A 17,205-nucleotide genomic window follows, 5' to 3' on the forward strand; every position below is an offset into this window, starting at 1 on the left:
GAATGACTTTCAACCTTCTGAGGTAAAATTCAAAGAAGAAATTTATTTTCTTTAATGTCTCTCTAAATGTCTCAGAGCTACTCAGATTCTTTGTCTCCATCAGTGGAAAGTCAGCAGGTCTGGCTTCATTTAAAACAATAAATGAGTGAAGTCGTTGATCATGGCAGGTATTTATTTTAAAATATTTTGCTTTTGGCCATGGACAAAGTTAAAACACATTTTCGCTGTCTGTGCTGCAGAAAATGGCTACAAAAGGAAGTTTGCTTTATTCTACATGAAACACAGAAAGTCATACATACAAACTGTCACAGGTAAATAAATAGGTGTCAGTATTTGACAATTTAATAGATTTATTTTTTTTAGTAAATAAATAGTAATTTTCTTGATGCAAATGATTTTGTTTTTAGAAATCAGCAGAGAACTGGTTGTAACACCAAACACAGATTTCTGTTCCAAAGTTTGAATTTTAGAGCAGGCGATCAATAGAAAGGTGATTCATTTTTTTAAGCACAAAGGGGCAACAGTGCAGAAGAATCATTGCACTTAAAACTCAGGAATGTTACTCAAAGACCCTTCAAATAGACATTCTAGTTGGTAAGCTTTTGGGCAGGATAACAGTGAGTTAGTGCAAACACTGGGATGACCATGCTGTGTCGTTCAAAGTCACAAACACAGAACTGGGATAGAAAAGAGGACACTTAACATGATAAAAGTGCAGAAACTGGGAAGCAAATCTGTAAACCTTAACACATAAACATTTCTCTTAGGTTATGTTTCCAATACTAAGATCTTAACTCACTTTGGGGTTCAAGAATATACATTTTTCATTTTAGAAACTTTTTGTGACACAACGTGCTTTTCTTCTGGGGTTCTCAAGTGCTTTAGTACAAAACTATTTAAAATACTCATTTATCAAAGGTAAACTTCACTCATAGACATCCGGTGTCTCAGTAACATCTACAGCCACTACGATATTTATTTCAAACGCATGGTTGTGTAGATTTGATGCTGTCGACAAAAGAGGAAAACGAATCGGGGCAACCTGTCTGTGTTTATGGGACGGGTTTGTTTCTGCTCTACAGCCTTTCGAAGCCGACAGAGCAGAGAAGGAAGATGGCGTATAGCAGCAGGAGACAGAGGCCCAGCCTGCGGTCCAACTTCCAGCGGTTCAGATGAACACACAGGACCTGAGGATGGACGGACAGAAAGAGAAAGACAGATGGATGGATGTTGTCGCTACAGCCAAGCTCTAATGATACGAGTTTTACATCCTGTTTGATCTCAAGAAAGTTTTAAAAGTCGATCGAGCAATTTTAGCCTAAGAGAAATAAAACATCCAGGTAAAGTCAGAATAAAGGTTGAGGGGAAACAGGAAGTGGATCTGGTTCTCTCAGAGAGGCGAGGATTAATCCTGTATCCTAACAGATTTACTCACAGTGAGAGTGACAGAGGCCAGCAGCAGTATAACAGAGTACACCAGGCCTTTACTGTTGATTGTCACCTGAAATAAAATAAAAAAATATATATTTATAGTGATGGTTTTTATATATAAATATCTATATATATCTATATATATATAGATATAGATATATATATAAAACATTTTTTATTTGGCCACAGCAGCAGAAACGGCCTGATAACAAGAATTTTGGCATTTTAAAGCTGCTGCAGCAAAGAGGCTACATTAGCACACACACACACACAGCTTTGTTTCATGGCATATGGGGACATTTCATTGACTTCATTTTATATGGCCTAACCCAGACCCTTACCCTAACTATTACCAAGATGTACCTAAGCCTAACCTAAACTCAATTCACACCTTAGTCCTAAACCTAACCCCAACTCAAAGAACAGAACTTTACCATATAGGGACCAGTTGAATGTCCCCATATGTACCTGTAAGTCCTTGCATGTACGATATTTTTCAAAATACTTCCCTCACATTTCAGGTGAAACAAGACCGCACACACACACACACACAGACACACACACACACATAGCCATTTCTAAGGCCGTGTGATGAACCCAAACCCATCATCTACTCATTTTAGCTCTGCTTTGGTCTAAAAAAAACAATATTTTCTAAAGAAAATGACTCGCATGGTAAAAACAGCTAAACAACAGGAGGGTCAAACAGGTCAAATGTTTTAACATTATGTTCTCTACTTGTGTTATTCTAAGCATGTATACTGGGAAAATACCATAAAGCAGATCAATTTGACTGTAAGATCTGGTGAACTGTAACGCCTTGAGATGACATGTGTTGAGAATAAATAAGCAATATTGAATTGAACTGATAGTAAATAGTTCAACGACAAAACCAGGTAGAAAACATCAGATCCTGATAAACATTGAGCTCAAGATGTCTCTCATTAAATCATTTTCATGCTGGAATCACTTCAAGTGTGTAATGTTGTAAACCTCTTGTCTGCTGCATGAGTTAAAACAACCGACAGCATCGAGTAAACTCCGCATGCTTGTGTTTGTGATGATAAAAGAAAGAAAAGAACTCATCAGCTTTACTTGGAGAGAATGGTTCCCTGACTAAAAATATACTAAGACATGTTTTCCAGGGGTCTAAATCATCTATTTGCAGCAAAGCAAACAGTAATGTCTGTTCACCAGACTGACCCCTAAAATGCTACAAAGAAAAAGGGTTCATTTAATCATTGATTTGTGTGTTGCTCTTGATTTTGCAAACGAAGCCAAAGTTTGGTTAGAAGTGCAGCCATGAATAAACAACATATAGACTGGAGGTTTATGTGTAGGAGGGAAGGTTAAAACAACAACAAAGGTTTTAACGTTTCTCTCCGGGCAATTTTCAGCTTCAGACAGACTATATCAAAGCTACATTTTGTTGCACAGACAAACAGAGAGAACAGGCTGGTGTTACCACTGATCCATAGCTGACTATGAGAGTCCTCAGTGCCCAGGGGAAGCCCAGGCCCAGCAGCACATCAAAGATATTACTCCCAATAGAGTTGGACACTGCCATGTCCCCCATCCCTGTAAGGTTTCACAGCCACGACGTTAGCTGCAGCACCACAAAGGTGCTAACATGTTTTTACAAATTCATTTAAAATCTGCATAAATAATAAGGAAACTCATTTAGTGGGCTAAAGAAAATATTTCCTTGCTAAAAAAAAATCAGTTTTTTTTTCAGTCATAGCATCTTAGACTTATTTTTTTTGACAAAGCAACTGAGTAAAATAAAAAGAAAAGGAAGAGGCTCTGTTATGGTTATATATATGGAGCTATATTGGATGCAAAATGGAAAAATAAAAAATAATAAAATTCAATCTGAAAGAAAAAAGTTTCTTAAAAAAAACAAAACAATTTACACCTGAAAAAAAAGTATATAAAAAAATGCACCTGTATAAAAAATAATACAAATAATGTACACCTAAAAAAAAGTTTGAAAAAAAAATAGAACTATACAAAAAAATAGAAAAAAATAAAAAACAATTTACACCTGGAAATAAAGTTTCTTTAAAAAGACAAAAACTGTTTTTTTTTAAACATCCTTTTAGATTCAAATTATTTTTCCAGATTTTTCTTTTCAAGCTTGCAAAATAATTTTTTTAGGCCTCAAACCTATGGCCCTAAATTGGAGTCATACTTAAACATTTTTAAAGTTTATAAATAACAGATAGCATGATTTATTCAAATACCCCAAATGTTTGTGGATGTGGAAACTAACCATATATATGTATATACATATATATGTATATATATATATTTTTGTATCTCTTTGTGCCTCATAGCAGTGATAAAGATCCCCCTGAATCCCGAATGTTAATATTGAGAGGCGGCCATCACATACCCTGCCTGGCGACAATGAGGCTGGCCATGCAGTCAGGAACACTGGTGCCAGCCGCAAGGAAGGTGATTCCCATGATGACGTCTGGGATCCCGAGGGTGTAGCTGATGATGGTCACCTTAGCAGAGCAGAGAGTTGCTGTGACTCTGTTTCAAACCAGCAGGAACGTGTATGAGAGCTGATTTCCGTACCATCCAGACCATGAGGTAGGAGAACAGGGCTATCCAGAGAGTGGAGGACAGGAAGGTGATCAGATACCAGCGCTCCCATCGTGGTTGGTTACAGTCGGGGATGGTGCAGTACAGGATGAAACTCAGCGGCCAGGAGAGCAACCACTGCAGGCGGACACACCAGCCATCTGCAGTGTGATGAAAACCAACCATACACAACTGTCCCCCCATAAATAATTCAATTATTGACATGGTACGCTCTGAAATGTGTCTGCAGGCCTTCTCTTAATTAGTGTCATTTACTACAATATAGTTTTATCTTATCTTATTTGGATCATTTGACTCTAAATGCATATTGCATAATTTAGTTACTGAAAAGGTCGGAAAACTCTGGAATATGATCCAAGTATTTTCCTGAACCTGACATGTTTGGAAAAAAATTAAAATAAAATAATTTTAAAGTAGTTTACAGACTTAGGGTAACGCAACTGTCCATAATTAGTTTCTGTAGTTTATACTGAAACAGCGTAAACAGTGAATTAGAGTCTAAATACTTTTCATTGTGTTAATATTTTCCTACTGTTTAAGTTTGTTAAAGCTCAGCGGTTCAAATAATTGTTTCCTTTAATGGACCAGTTTATTACGATCCGTACAAATTTAACAACTACTTTAGTCTCTAGCTGCTAGTAGCTGTTTCCTGTTTACATGTAACAATATTTTGCTTTTGATGGCTGAGGCCCTGCTGGTTTGGAGCATTTTTGGTGTAGAGCGACTAGCTTCTGGTGAAAATGTGGACACACCAGCGTTAAAATGACTGTTCACTGCAGGGAGCACAGTGGGAAAAAGGTCAGCAGGAAATTTTACTTACAGCTTTACGGAATTTAATTAATGTAAACCCAGTTCTGCTGCTTTGTGACTATTTTCACTTGCCTGGTAGGATGAAGGGTTTGAAGGGAGAGTTCTCCTCCTCTTCTTCCTCCTGGTCTTCCTCTTCCTCCCCTTCATCTTTCAGTGGTGCACCCCCACCTGTCTCTCCTCCTGAGTCCATGCCCCCTTCCCTGTCTTCCTCCTGCAGCTGCCGTTCTCCTTCAGCCGCTGCCCCGTTTTCTCTCCTCCAGCCCCCGCCAGCACCAGACCTTTCCTCCCCCAGGCCTTCCTCTGGGCTGACTCGAGCTCTAATCAGCCTCTGTCTCTGTGTGATTGGAGAGAAAGAAGAGCATCGCCACACGATTTATAGAAAAGGTTTTATCCAATAATATTAAAGGTAACGATGGAGTGAGTAGGCAGACAGATCCTCAGATTGAGCCGATGGGATTAAGGAAGCACTGATCAGGGATGTGTGCAGAAAGTAGGAACAGGCATGTGTAGTTTCTGCAGCAGAGTGGAGAACAAACCGGCCTGTTTAGAGATGTGGTCTCCTACTGCTGTCTATATGTGACAAAGTGGATGTGAAATAGTCCAAATATTTCACGTTTTTCAGCTTTATCTGCTTCTACACAACAACCTACGGATGCAACACCACTTCCACGTACTTCTCAACTACCGCTGTATATATCTGGAAATCTTTTATCTGCTATTATCTATCATCTATCCTGTATTATAACCCCACTAATCCATATATTATCCATATCATAATTTTCCTGTATAATCTGTTTATAGTTTCCATATTTATTTATTTATTTATTTATTTATTTTCTAGCCTCTTACAATTACTCTCTGTTTATATATATCATTTACAGTCCATACAGTCTCTGTACACATGTAAATAAATATTTGTATCCTGTATAGTACTTCTGGATAGATACAAACTTTTAATTTCTTTGTACTTGTGACAGTGTAATGACAATAAAGTTGAATTTTATTCTATTCTATTTACCTTGAGGTTCCATGCTTGAGGACAAAACTGGTGTGATTATATCTGCATCCACAAACCCATGAAACATCAACATCACTAAAAGATTTGGTCTTTGAATATGTGATGCATCCAGCTGATCATTGGTGAGGGTTGTGAGCATGTGCAGTGAAGCAGTGTACGCTGCCCTGTGCAGGAGAATGAGAAGGTGGCGACCTGCCTCTGAAAAGCTGAGCTGTGGAGGCCGAAGGTTTAGTAGCTCGTCTGACGTCACCAGGCTGGAGTCCTGACTGGCCACCACACACGAGTCTATGCCCAGAAGAAGATACAGTTACATTAAAAACACAAACTTTTAGGTTATTTAGGCAAAAAGGAAATAAGTACCAAACCGTGAAATGGAAAGAAAATAGATATTTGAAGTGCTTTTGGTCTGTAAACCTGAGAGCTGTTTCCATTCCTCTTTGGAAAAACAACTGCTGCTCAGTCAGTCTGAATTGTTGAATGTTCCATCCTAATTCCTACTAGATTTAGGTCAAAATTTTAAAATCCCTTCAGCTTGGACTAGTTTCCCTTCCCCATCTGAGAATAAACCCCCGGATACGATTATGCTGCCATGACTGATTGTTAATGTGAAGATAGTGTAGTGTTAGTTTTCTGTTTCTTATTTTTCTTTGCAGCTGCACGTTGGTACAGTGGGTAGCACTGCTGCCTTGCAGTGATTCCTGGCCTGGGGTCTTTCTGCATGGAGTTTGCATGCTCTCCCTGTGCATGTATGGTTTCTCTCAGGGTACTCCAGCTTCCTCCCACAGTCCAAAAACATGACTGTTAGGTTAACTGGCTTCTCTGAATTCTCCTTAGGTGTTAGTATGTGCATGAATGGTTGTTTGTCCTGTTTGTCCCTGTGTTGCCCTGCGATGGACTGTTGACCTGGCCAGGGTGTACCCTGCCTCTTGCTCATTGACAGCTGGAGATAGGCCCCAGCACCCTTTGCAACCCCAGCAGGGATAAGCGTGATGGAGAATGGATGGATGTTTTTCTTTGCATGAAGGTCAGAAAGTTCAGTTTTAGTCTCATGTGACCAGAGGACCTTCTTGCTTCTGTGTAAAATAGTTTAAAGTTTGCAAATGTCTTGTGACAAAACATTCAAAATACATTTTTTTGCAGGCTGAATAAAAACTGCAGGCATGTCAGAAATTAGAAGCACATAAAAGAACAACTCTGACGAACACATAAAAGAGGTTCAGTTCTATTTCAGTCCTTTTTAAATCCACAGGGAAACATACATTTCTCATTGGCAGCCCAAACTGTGTTACTGGGTCTCCTGAACAATGCTCAGACACTAAGGGGAGCTTTTTGATGTTGATGAGGTCATGCCACGCGTACAAACACGGGCTGCTTAACCTGGCTTGAGCGGCACCATGTCGTTTTCACCGTCTCCAACGCTGCCCACAGCGGTCGTCCGACGCAGACTGCTCAGACATGGCTGGCCGTCCACGCTGCAGTGTCTCTCCACCAGGCAGCACAGGCGTCTGTTAAACCTGCACAACATCAAACACACAGATTTTATCTGCTCTGCTGGGAATAAAGCAGGAGCTGGAGCTGATCTAGAAATGATTACAGACATGAGGAGAGGAGACTCACTTCATGATGACTATATAAATCCCATACATGGTGATGAGGATGATGGTCTCCCACCTGAAATATTCATCAAATATATCAGCGGATCTGCTCTGTGAAACAACAGATAAACTCAAAAAGGTAAACTAGTCTTACCACAGGACCTTTTCATCATAGATCACCTGTGAATAAAACAAAAATTAGCTACAGCTTAAAAAAGTGTTAATTAAGAGTCTTTTTACATTGCAGTTCATGTTAAGTTTTATTAACTGGTGAACAGGGTTTGATCTATTTGCTATCTATCTATCTATCTATCTATCTATCTATCTATCTATCTATCTATCTATCTATCTATCTATCTATCTATCTATCTTACAGTATGTCATCAGTATTATAATGTCAAAATATGATGAATAAGTAAATAGTTATATAATAACATTTGATTGTCATAATCAAAATACAACTGGAAATAAAGCAACAAGAAAATATTTAAAATGAATAGAAAAACAGCTGAATACACATATCCCTAGTTATTTAAATGTGCTGATTATTTTTTTAAATAAGAAATTAGAAACAGAATCTCTTGTCATTTCAGTCAATGTATATTGCAGCTGTATTGAAAAAGCTAAGCATTTATTCAACATTTATTGTGTATTTTATTTGCTGAACTGCAGCATTGTTGTTTCTATTGAATAATTAAAATCACATGTGAATATGCTCGTTTACATTATAACTCTTTAAAAAAGATGCAGTTCCATCCTCCTACTACTACTTCATTCTTCCGTCTTCTTGCTCTGTTTTGACCACTAGTGAAACCTGCTTGTTAACTATTTCACTCATTGATGCAAAAAAGGGTTTTAATTGAAGTTTTGTGAAATACATCAAATTTCAATACAGCCTAAATTCTCCCTCATCCAACTGCATAAACTGTTCATTGAGCAAATTTATTCTCTTGAAAACAGTTTACTAATTTAATAATTAGTAGAAATGCAGCTATTGGCTCCTTGATAAAGATCTAAAGCTCTGATGGACTAAGAAGCACAGCATGTCCACTTCAATTGGACTGAAGCAGCAGAAGTCCCACCTACGGCACTATGAGAGCTGGAAAAAAACTGAACTATATGTTTTTGTGAAGACCAATATAAGACACACTTATCTATTTTTAAATTATATTAAATACTGAAAAATGTAATAAGAATTGTAATCCATTATTTTATTTGATTATGGTTAAATGAGATCATGGCACTATTAGAGCTCCATATTTACTATCAATCAGACTAACAAAAGCAATCATGTTTTTTTGTATTTTGAGTTGGAAGTGAGAAGGGAAGAAGTTAAACATTTGAAGGGTTTTCTCACCAGAATAAGCACCAATATAGACAGGATATAAAAAACAGCATCACGGAAAAGAGGCCACCAGCTCAGGGAAATGGGCTGCAGGGAGAGAGACACGTTAAACGCTAAGATTAGGAGACACAGAGTAGGATTGATAATAATAATAAAAACTTTCTAAAGATATTTAGACAATTTGCTGATGTTCTCTGAAAAATACCCTCTGAGGTCTTTAGAGGGTTTTCATTTATTATATTTTTTTTAAATGAAAGAGTAAAATATATTTGCATGCTACCTTTAAAATAAAAGAAAAATATCCTCCACATAACAATCCTCCATTTTTTGTGTTAGCCTTTTATCTAACACCTGAATAAAATGTGTCAAAGTTATGGTTATACCATAACAAAATGTAGTAAAGATTACAGATATGAATACTTCTAAATGGTTCTGTATAATGCTGTGTTAATATACTGTAGTCTTTATAGTGTCTTGCATGTAAATGACTGGATGCAATCAACTGGTCAATTGGAGAGTATTGTCTCTGTAAAGTGCCTTCAGATGACATATGTCGTGAATTGGCGCTATATTAATAAATTCATTTGAAAAATGAAATAAGCTGCAGCATGAATGTTAAGGCCACATTTGTGGTAATAAAATCAAAGCCACACAAACCTGTCCGGAGAAGATGCCGCAGAGGCCAATAATGACCAGGATGTTAAAAACAGCTGATCCCACAATAGTCCCCACCCCTACATCTCCCTTTGTGATGAACACGCCTGAAAGCAGAGTAAAAATGTGAAATATTTATCTGTCTTATATAAAGGCATATTTGATTTTCTTACATAGAATGGTATACTTTAGGTGTCATCATAGAGCTTAGATTTACAAACTTTTCCTGTTTAATAAGGTGTAGTAGTTTCAGAACACTGTAGACCTACTTTGATTTGCTTGAATTTCACCATTAAATTTTACTCTTCCTGCTTGTTATACATTCTAAGAACATAATTACTATGTATTGGCTAAAATTTAATGTTAGCCAATACATGGTCTGCCCATGTATTGGCTGCTGCAGTGCACGAAATACGGCGGCCATCTTTAAGCAATCGTCCAACCTGCTATGATAAACCATAACAGCAGACGATGGACTCTGAGGCGAGCAGGGAAGATTGTGGCTGATCCCTCGCACCCCAGCCACAAAACATTTCAGTCACTTCCCTCTGGCAGGAGGCTGCAGTCCATCAGGACCAAAACCTCACGTCATAAGAACAGTTTCTTCCCATCTGCTACCAGCCTTATCAACAAGGCCCAAAGACCCCCGTGACACTGCCTCTCTCCCTCTCCCTGTCAGGACCTAGAAGCTACACTAACATAGCATCTCTCTGTAGCTACATACTATATATATTGTATATAGTATATTGTATATAGCTATATATATATATATATATATATATATATATATATATATATATATATATATATATATATATATATACATATTGCTGTATTTATGTTTGCAGCACAAGGACCCTACAAAGTTTAGTATTCATAGTTATGATTGAATAAATCTGCTGATACTTTAGCTTATCATAAAGAATAACAATGAGTGGAGCAGGTGACCTTTCTGAGCTGGCGACTTTATGACTCAACAGCGCCAATAGCAGTCAATGAAGTGTTTGCTCTTTCTATGAGTCTATGGGTCTAACCAATGCACACTGTCTCACTGACCAATCAAAGAGGTGAAGAGTTCAGGGGCGGAGCTCCCAGCTGCCATGAAGGTTGCCCCGGCAACATCTTGACTGAGCTGAAGGTTCTGTTGGAAAGAGAAGCAAAAATCTTTGGGGCTAAACATCCTTAAGAAACATCCTTAAGAAAATCATTAGGCTAATAGCGCCTGTGTAAGGAAGACATAATAAGACATTGTTATAATCCAACATTCTGGACCCTTTGTTTCTATTTAATTTTAAATTTTTTGGTGGGTTAACTATTTTTCCAATGTAATTGGTGTTGCTCTTTCCCCGATATAGTTTCAGTTAGTTATTTATCCTTAGGTCATGTTTTCCATAGCCTAGGTAGTTTTCAGTCCCTCCTCTTATCTTGTAGTTTCCCCCCCTCTGGTCATTCCTTATGTTTTAGTCAGTTTAGTTTATTCCCACCTCTAATCTCATTTAAGTTCTTTCTAGTTACCTTAAGATCCCGTTGTTTTCCCTGGTTATTCTTTGCTGCCTCCTAGTGTCCTTTCCTTCTCCTTTTGCTCCTTCTAGTTGCCTCTGTCTACACCTGCTCCCTATCAACAAATCAGTCCTCCCATTGTTTCTGTCTCCCATATATACACCTCCTGTTCGGTTACTCATTGCCGGATCTTTCCTTAGGTTTTTTTCCTCCCTAGTGTCTCCTAACTTTTTTGTTCCTCAGTTTCTTGTTGATCGGTTGTGAACGGTGTATTCTGTATTTTACTTCTTCATTAAATCCTCTCTGCCTCTTTAGCTCTCCATTTGGGTCCACAACTAACATGCACTCAAATTGACAGGCATCAATTTTTCGATTATTAACAAAACATTAACAGAAATAAATACTGTCCTTAAAACATTTTAATACGCATGTAATGCTACCTATTGCCTCTTACTTTCTGAAATAAATGAATAAAAATAAATAATAATCAAGCGATATGTACCTGTCCACAAATGAACAACCTTGTGAAACATAATTTTTATCCATTAAAAATTATAATTATTACTCTAATATGGAAAGTAACACCAATGTCAGTGTACTTTTTGGTTTACAGGTTGCTCATAGAAATACTAATTCCTGAGTGTGGCAAGGGACACAGCAGAGGGCCTGGGTGTGATTTGATGCCACAGACTCCCGGGTAAAAGTCATGAGCGCTGACCAGTCAGCCAAAGGGATATCCCATTGGCCAGGCAGCCAGGACACATGATCAGCCAGAGGCATAGTGACAGGACCACACTGTCACATGAGGAAACCATGGGTTCTTTCATAACATTTTAAATAAACTGAAAATACACAATAGCTGTCTGGATTTCCAGCCACATAAATGAGTTTTTTTGCTTCATACCTCTGAGACTTTTTCCAGTGATGGCACAAAGTAAACATCACATACAATGGCCAGAGCATGAAACATGTAGATAGCCTGTTGAAAAAGTAAGACACTGAGTATTAAAAAACCATAGATCTGTTTACGGGTATGATAAAAATATCAGGCAATGAGCTGATACTCACACAGAAAACATGCAGAAGCACTGCTCCCTGTCTTTTCTGACTCAAAGTAAAGATGTCCACTGGGAACTCGTGTACAGCTGAGAAAAGATGGACATTTTTAACAAGCGATTATTACTGACTGTCATGGAGTGGCAACTTCAGACTGTATTTATTAGCTGCTGCAGATAGCCACCAGCATCTAGTAGAGAGTAACTTCACCTGAAGATAATCTTAGAATTCAATAACTGAAAAAAAAGTAATCTAACAGTATTTTTGCTTTCTGTTTTTTCCCCTGTTCTACGTTTATTTTGGGCTGAGTTTGGTGCGAAGCTAATTCATTTCAAAGCCTGAAATACATGTTGCACCAAGTTGTGAGGTCTAACTGCGGAAAGGGTGGGTGGCTGTGAATTTGTCACAGAGACAAAAAGCACAAACAACCATGTATGCACACACGTATTATCTGCAGGCATTTTGGAGAGATAAACTAACCTGATATGCATACTTTTGGTTTCTGGGAGAGAGCTGGAGTACCCAGAAAAGACCCACACGGAGAAAACATACAAAATAATGTGAGAAATGAATCTGCCGACAAATGTCTTTTTTTATAACTGCTAAAATATTCATATGAAACACTTCGTACCATTTTTTCATGATTTAGAAGTGAGTCATCATTGATCAAATCTCGACCAAAGATAAGGGTTACTAGCTTCTAAGCGAAGTAACCATGACTAAAGTGAATTTAATCCTGCAAAGAGACAACATTGTGCATTTGATGTAACGCTGCATAATTTGCAATTTAGACAGATATTCACATGATTCCTTTTGGACTCTGTTTTGGCTCAACATCCCATCATGACGGGATTTCATTTAACCCAGGAGGAAGATAACTGGAAAACCTAAAAGTAAATAAGATGTAAAAACTTCAAGCTATCAAGGAAGCATTCTGGTTGGTTGCAAGAATTTCATCATTGATCAAGTTTAAAAAAAAAAGCCCAACATAAAAATAGCAAAGGGCTCTTTACATCTACAGTATGTGACATGCAGGTAACATAGGGGAACAAATCCCAAAAGCACATCTGTGCAACCTGAGGGCATTGTTTGTGAATCTAACATTACACTTCCCTAATGTGTCTATTCAATGCAAGAAAGCAAAAAAACAAAACAACAATCAATAAAATCATGCAAAAATAAAAATGATCATGTTTGGACAAAACAGACAGAGAGAGGACCCAGAAATGATATTTAGGGCCAGATCAAACTTTGAGTCCCGAAGTTTGATAAATTTGATCACTTTCTGTTGAACCACCCATATTGATTTCTCATTTGAAACTAAAATCTTTAACCCTTATTGTTGAGCACAAGATTTCCACCTTGGAACATCCCATGGTTCTTGTGAAGCAAACCTTTCTCAAACGGAGCAAGTCTAAACCGTTGACTCCAAGTCTGTGAAACTGTGCACTTGAATCTTTTGTTTTAAAATAGTTTTCCAAAGCACCAGAAACATAGACAGTTCTGTCCACAGACCACACATCTCCTGACTGGGCAACCATTGCTTTAGTGTAGTTCATATTATAGCAGTGGTAATTACCAGAATTTATACAACAACAAATCCAGTTCCTAAACAGGAACATAAAGTGAGTCCAGTCCAATAATAGACAGGTGCAAAGTCATTTAAATACATTCCAACTTGATCCCAGTTATTAAAGTTCAGTTCAGTTACCATGTAAACTGGTCCAAACATTTTCTCATTAAAGGAATCCTGCCAATTGTATCAGGTCACTGACTTTGCCGCCATCCCTCCATCTGAATGAGTGGCATTAGTGAACATCTGACTCCATTGAGTTGTTTACTTTGCCCCAGTGGCGCTCACTGGACTCTCATGTGAGAACAAGGTACTGAGTAAGCGACCATCTTTTCGAATCGGACTGACTGTGGTGCAGGGGTAGGAGGCAGCAGTTTGACCCGTGCAACAGCTTCATGAATAGGGTTGCATAATAGTCGGCTTCTGCAGAAGGCCGCTTACACTGAGCCTGGTTCTCCAGGAGAGTTTTTCCTGTTAAAAGGAGTTTTTCCTCTCCACTGTCGCTACAATAGAATAGAATAGAAAAACATTCATTGCCTACCATACACAATGATGGCAGAAATGTGCTTTTGGCTTGTTAACACAACAAAGTAAAAATAATTTAAAATACAATTATAAAACAGCTCACAGGCATGCTTAGTGTGAGGAATTGCATTCGAGTCAATAAGTCGATGCAATCAACTAGTTTTCCTTAGAAACTTTTAATTAGTTTGACTGTATGATCTGGTTGAATTGTAAAGTGCCTTGAGATGACATGTGCTGTGATTTGGTTCTATATAAATAAACTGAATTGAATTCATGCCATTTTTGTCAGATTCCTTAGGTATGACATCAACCCTTCTGGTAAAAACACACCAACTGGGACTTTTACCAAATGATTTTCCATACATGATCCTCCCCTGATCTACTGATCAGCAGTGTTCCTGGGACACCCCTGCCAGCAAAGGGCTGCCCATGGGAAATATGCTTCTCATCTCACTTTCTTTAAATGCCCAGCCATGAAAAAATGGATTCTGTTCAACTCTTAAAGCATCATAAAACTACAAGTAAAAATGACTCTTAAACTAAATAGATTTTCAGCATTTACTAAATGTAACCCACCAACCCACCAGCTCTAATTAGATATGAGAGAGAGGCATGCTGATGAGAGCCTCCAATAATCAGCAGATCATTTAGACGGGATAAGCACTTTGAACTACAACAGAGACGCACGAGACATCCGGACACAGATTCAGCATCCAGTTGCCTAGCAACTGGGTCCCTCAAAGGCCTCTGTGTTTAAACATCTAGATGTGCAAAGTTGGAGGAAATGAAGAATGAACATCAATGATGGGAGCAGGCAGGCATGAATGAAACAGAATAATAGACCCAGGAGGGACACCTTCATCTTCAGATAATAGCAGCGCCTCTGCTTTATTATGATTGCAAATGATAGCCCTATTGTAAAATGCTCCTGTGTGCCAGTTTTGATAATAGAAGAAAGTAGCTATAAAGTCTCACCAGATCTTGAAATGCTGATGTTCTGGTTGTCCACTATTTGCTCTCTTTTAGACAGATGCCTGCCATTCTGCCCAGGTTGGTTATGAGAGCCTGGAAATAAAATATATCACAAAACATCAGTTATGTTCCTTACAGATGAAACCAAGCATCTAAATCAGAATGTTAAAAATGGTTGAGGATAATCGCAGTGTAAGAGCACCTCCGGTAAAGTGAGAGGCGCAGAGAGCTGCGAGCAGAGCCAGCCCGCTGATGCAGAGCCGGGGAAGGAGCAGCGTCTGCCTCGGTCTCCTCGGAGCCTTCATCCCGCCAACCGCAGCCGCTCTTCGGGCACTTAAATCATAAACATCCTCCTCTGGAGCGGATCTACCTGTCCTGTCGCTCAGTGGTCTGGGATCTCCATCAGAATCAGCGGGGGGACGCCAGGAAGCAGCGGCCCTTCCTCAGCATCCAGTGAGGGAGAGCAGCTGATGAATCACCATCTATTTATAAACTTCCCCTGAATCAGACCGTCTCAGCATCCATTCTGCTCCAAATGACATCCAGTTGGGGATTTTCTCCTCCTGGGCGGGGCGCAAAGCTCCATCAGCTGGGTGGGTCTCTAAATTCACTAAAATATCCACTAATTCATTCTAAAATTATTTTCCAAGTTTACTTAGAAGGGTCATTACTTGGTTTGCTCCACAGCATCTATTCATTCAGTAGTAACCATAAAATATCCCTCTAAGTAAATTAAATCCAATTAAGTTTATTTATATAGCCCCAATTCACAATGTCATCTCAATGCACTTTACAGGGCGGAGCTAGATGGGGGGCCAGGGGTGGCCATGGCCACCCTTACCCAATCATTGGCCACCCCTACCATTTATTTCCATCTAATACAGATGGTGGCAGCAGTAATACTCCCTAGTGGATAATTCAAAAATATTTTAATTTTTCATATATTAACAATTACTTGATGACAAAAACATTGTGGTATATTATTCACGTCAATATGGTAACATTAAAGATGATAAATACAGAATTCATGCTCTTTTCAGAAATAGATTTTGTGTTTTATGGGGTGCAGAGAAAATGATGCGTCTCTGCAATTCATCTAGGAGTCTTCACTGAAATCATAGATAAATAACTATTTTAATAAAACATAAAATAATCATCATATTAAATAATTATCTTATAATACCTTTATGTAGATATTAGTACTTGTTAATGTCAGTTTTATGCAGAATGATTACTGATAAAAATAGGTAAGTAATGACAATGGAAAATATGTCCACCCAAAACTCAATCCTGAAAGAATTTTATCCACTATATCTTTTATCTAGAAAGCACAGATGTTTGAATATATAAGTCTATTTGTTAGCAAAGGCTGTGGGAAAGTACAGTTTGGCTTTATTTAGAAAATATGGATGTTTTGCTTGTTAATTTCGCTATAGATAGGTTTTGGTGCCTATCTACTTTTGGCCAACCCTTACTGTACGCTGGCTATTGCCTGGCCACCCATTTTCTGGCTACACTTCTGCAGTTCACCAGATGATACAGTCAATTTGATTCAAAGTTTTCTATCTAACGAAAACCAGTTGATTGCATCGACTCATTGACTGGGACGCAATCCCTCACACTAAGCATGCTTGTAGCGACAGTGGAGAGGAAAAACTCCCTTTTAACAGGAAGAAACCTCCAGCAGAACCAGGCTCAGTGTGAGCGGCCATCTGCTGAGACCAACTGGGGTTCAAGGAGACAGAAGCAGAGATACAAAAAGCAGCTGTAAAAGGCGGCCCGGTCCAGCAAACACACAGCCAGGCAGACAAGCTCCGAGCCAGCTCCCATGTCAAAGGATGAAGAGAGCACATCCAGCCAATCACAGTCAGAGAGACAGGACTATACTGGAAAACAGGCTGATCTCAAACATCTATATAAACATCGGTATAAACAAAGGTGTTGATGGCAGCAGCACAGCTGATGTTTCTATCCAGGGTGGTGTCACAGGCAAACAGGAACATATGAGGCGAAGCTACTATGACAAAAGGCAGATAACATAGCATAACGTAAGAGATAGAACTAACAGATTCAGCAGAGTGGAAGAATAGAGATAGAATGATGGAATATGGGTCCC

The 17,205-nt window shown here is 38.6% G+C and overlaps 1 protein-coding gene across 1 annotated transcript; it reads right to left on the reverse strand.

Moving 5' to 3' along the window:
* Positions 1-313: 313 nt before the first annotated feature.
* On the reverse strand, positions 314-15,718 carry LOC119784473 (sodium/potassium/calcium exchanger 3-like). The gene is made up of 17 exons (XM_038286523.1): positions 15,292-15,718; positions 15,093-15,182; positions 12,032-12,108; positions 11,868-11,942; positions 10,520-10,604; positions 9,467-9,570; positions 8,822-8,896; positions 7,619-7,644; positions 7,487-7,540; positions 7,247-7,383; positions 6,066-6,154; positions 4,924-5,185; positions 4,015-4,181; positions 3,827-3,941; positions 2,897-3,009; positions 1,436-1,501; positions 314-1,187 (listed from the first exon to the last, which is right to left on the reverse strand). The coding sequence occupies exons 1-17, from the start codon at positions 15,392-15,394 to the stop codon at positions 1,077-1,079; spliced, it is 1,749 nt and encodes a 582-aa protein (XP_038142451.1). The 5' UTR covers positions 15,395-15,718; the 3' UTR covers positions 314-1,076.
* Between the last annotated feature and the right edge of the window lie 1,487 nt (positions 15,719-17,205).

This window comes from Cyprinodon tularosa, unplaced genomic scaffold (genome assembly GCF_016077235.1).
Source record: "Cyprinodon tularosa strain WSP-4 unplaced genomic scaffold, ASM1607723v1 ctg228, whole genome shotgun sequence".
In the NCBI taxonomy this organism is placed as follows: domain Eukaryota; kingdom Metazoa; phylum Chordata; class Actinopteri; order Cyprinodontiformes; family Cyprinodontidae; genus Cyprinodon; species Cyprinodon tularosa.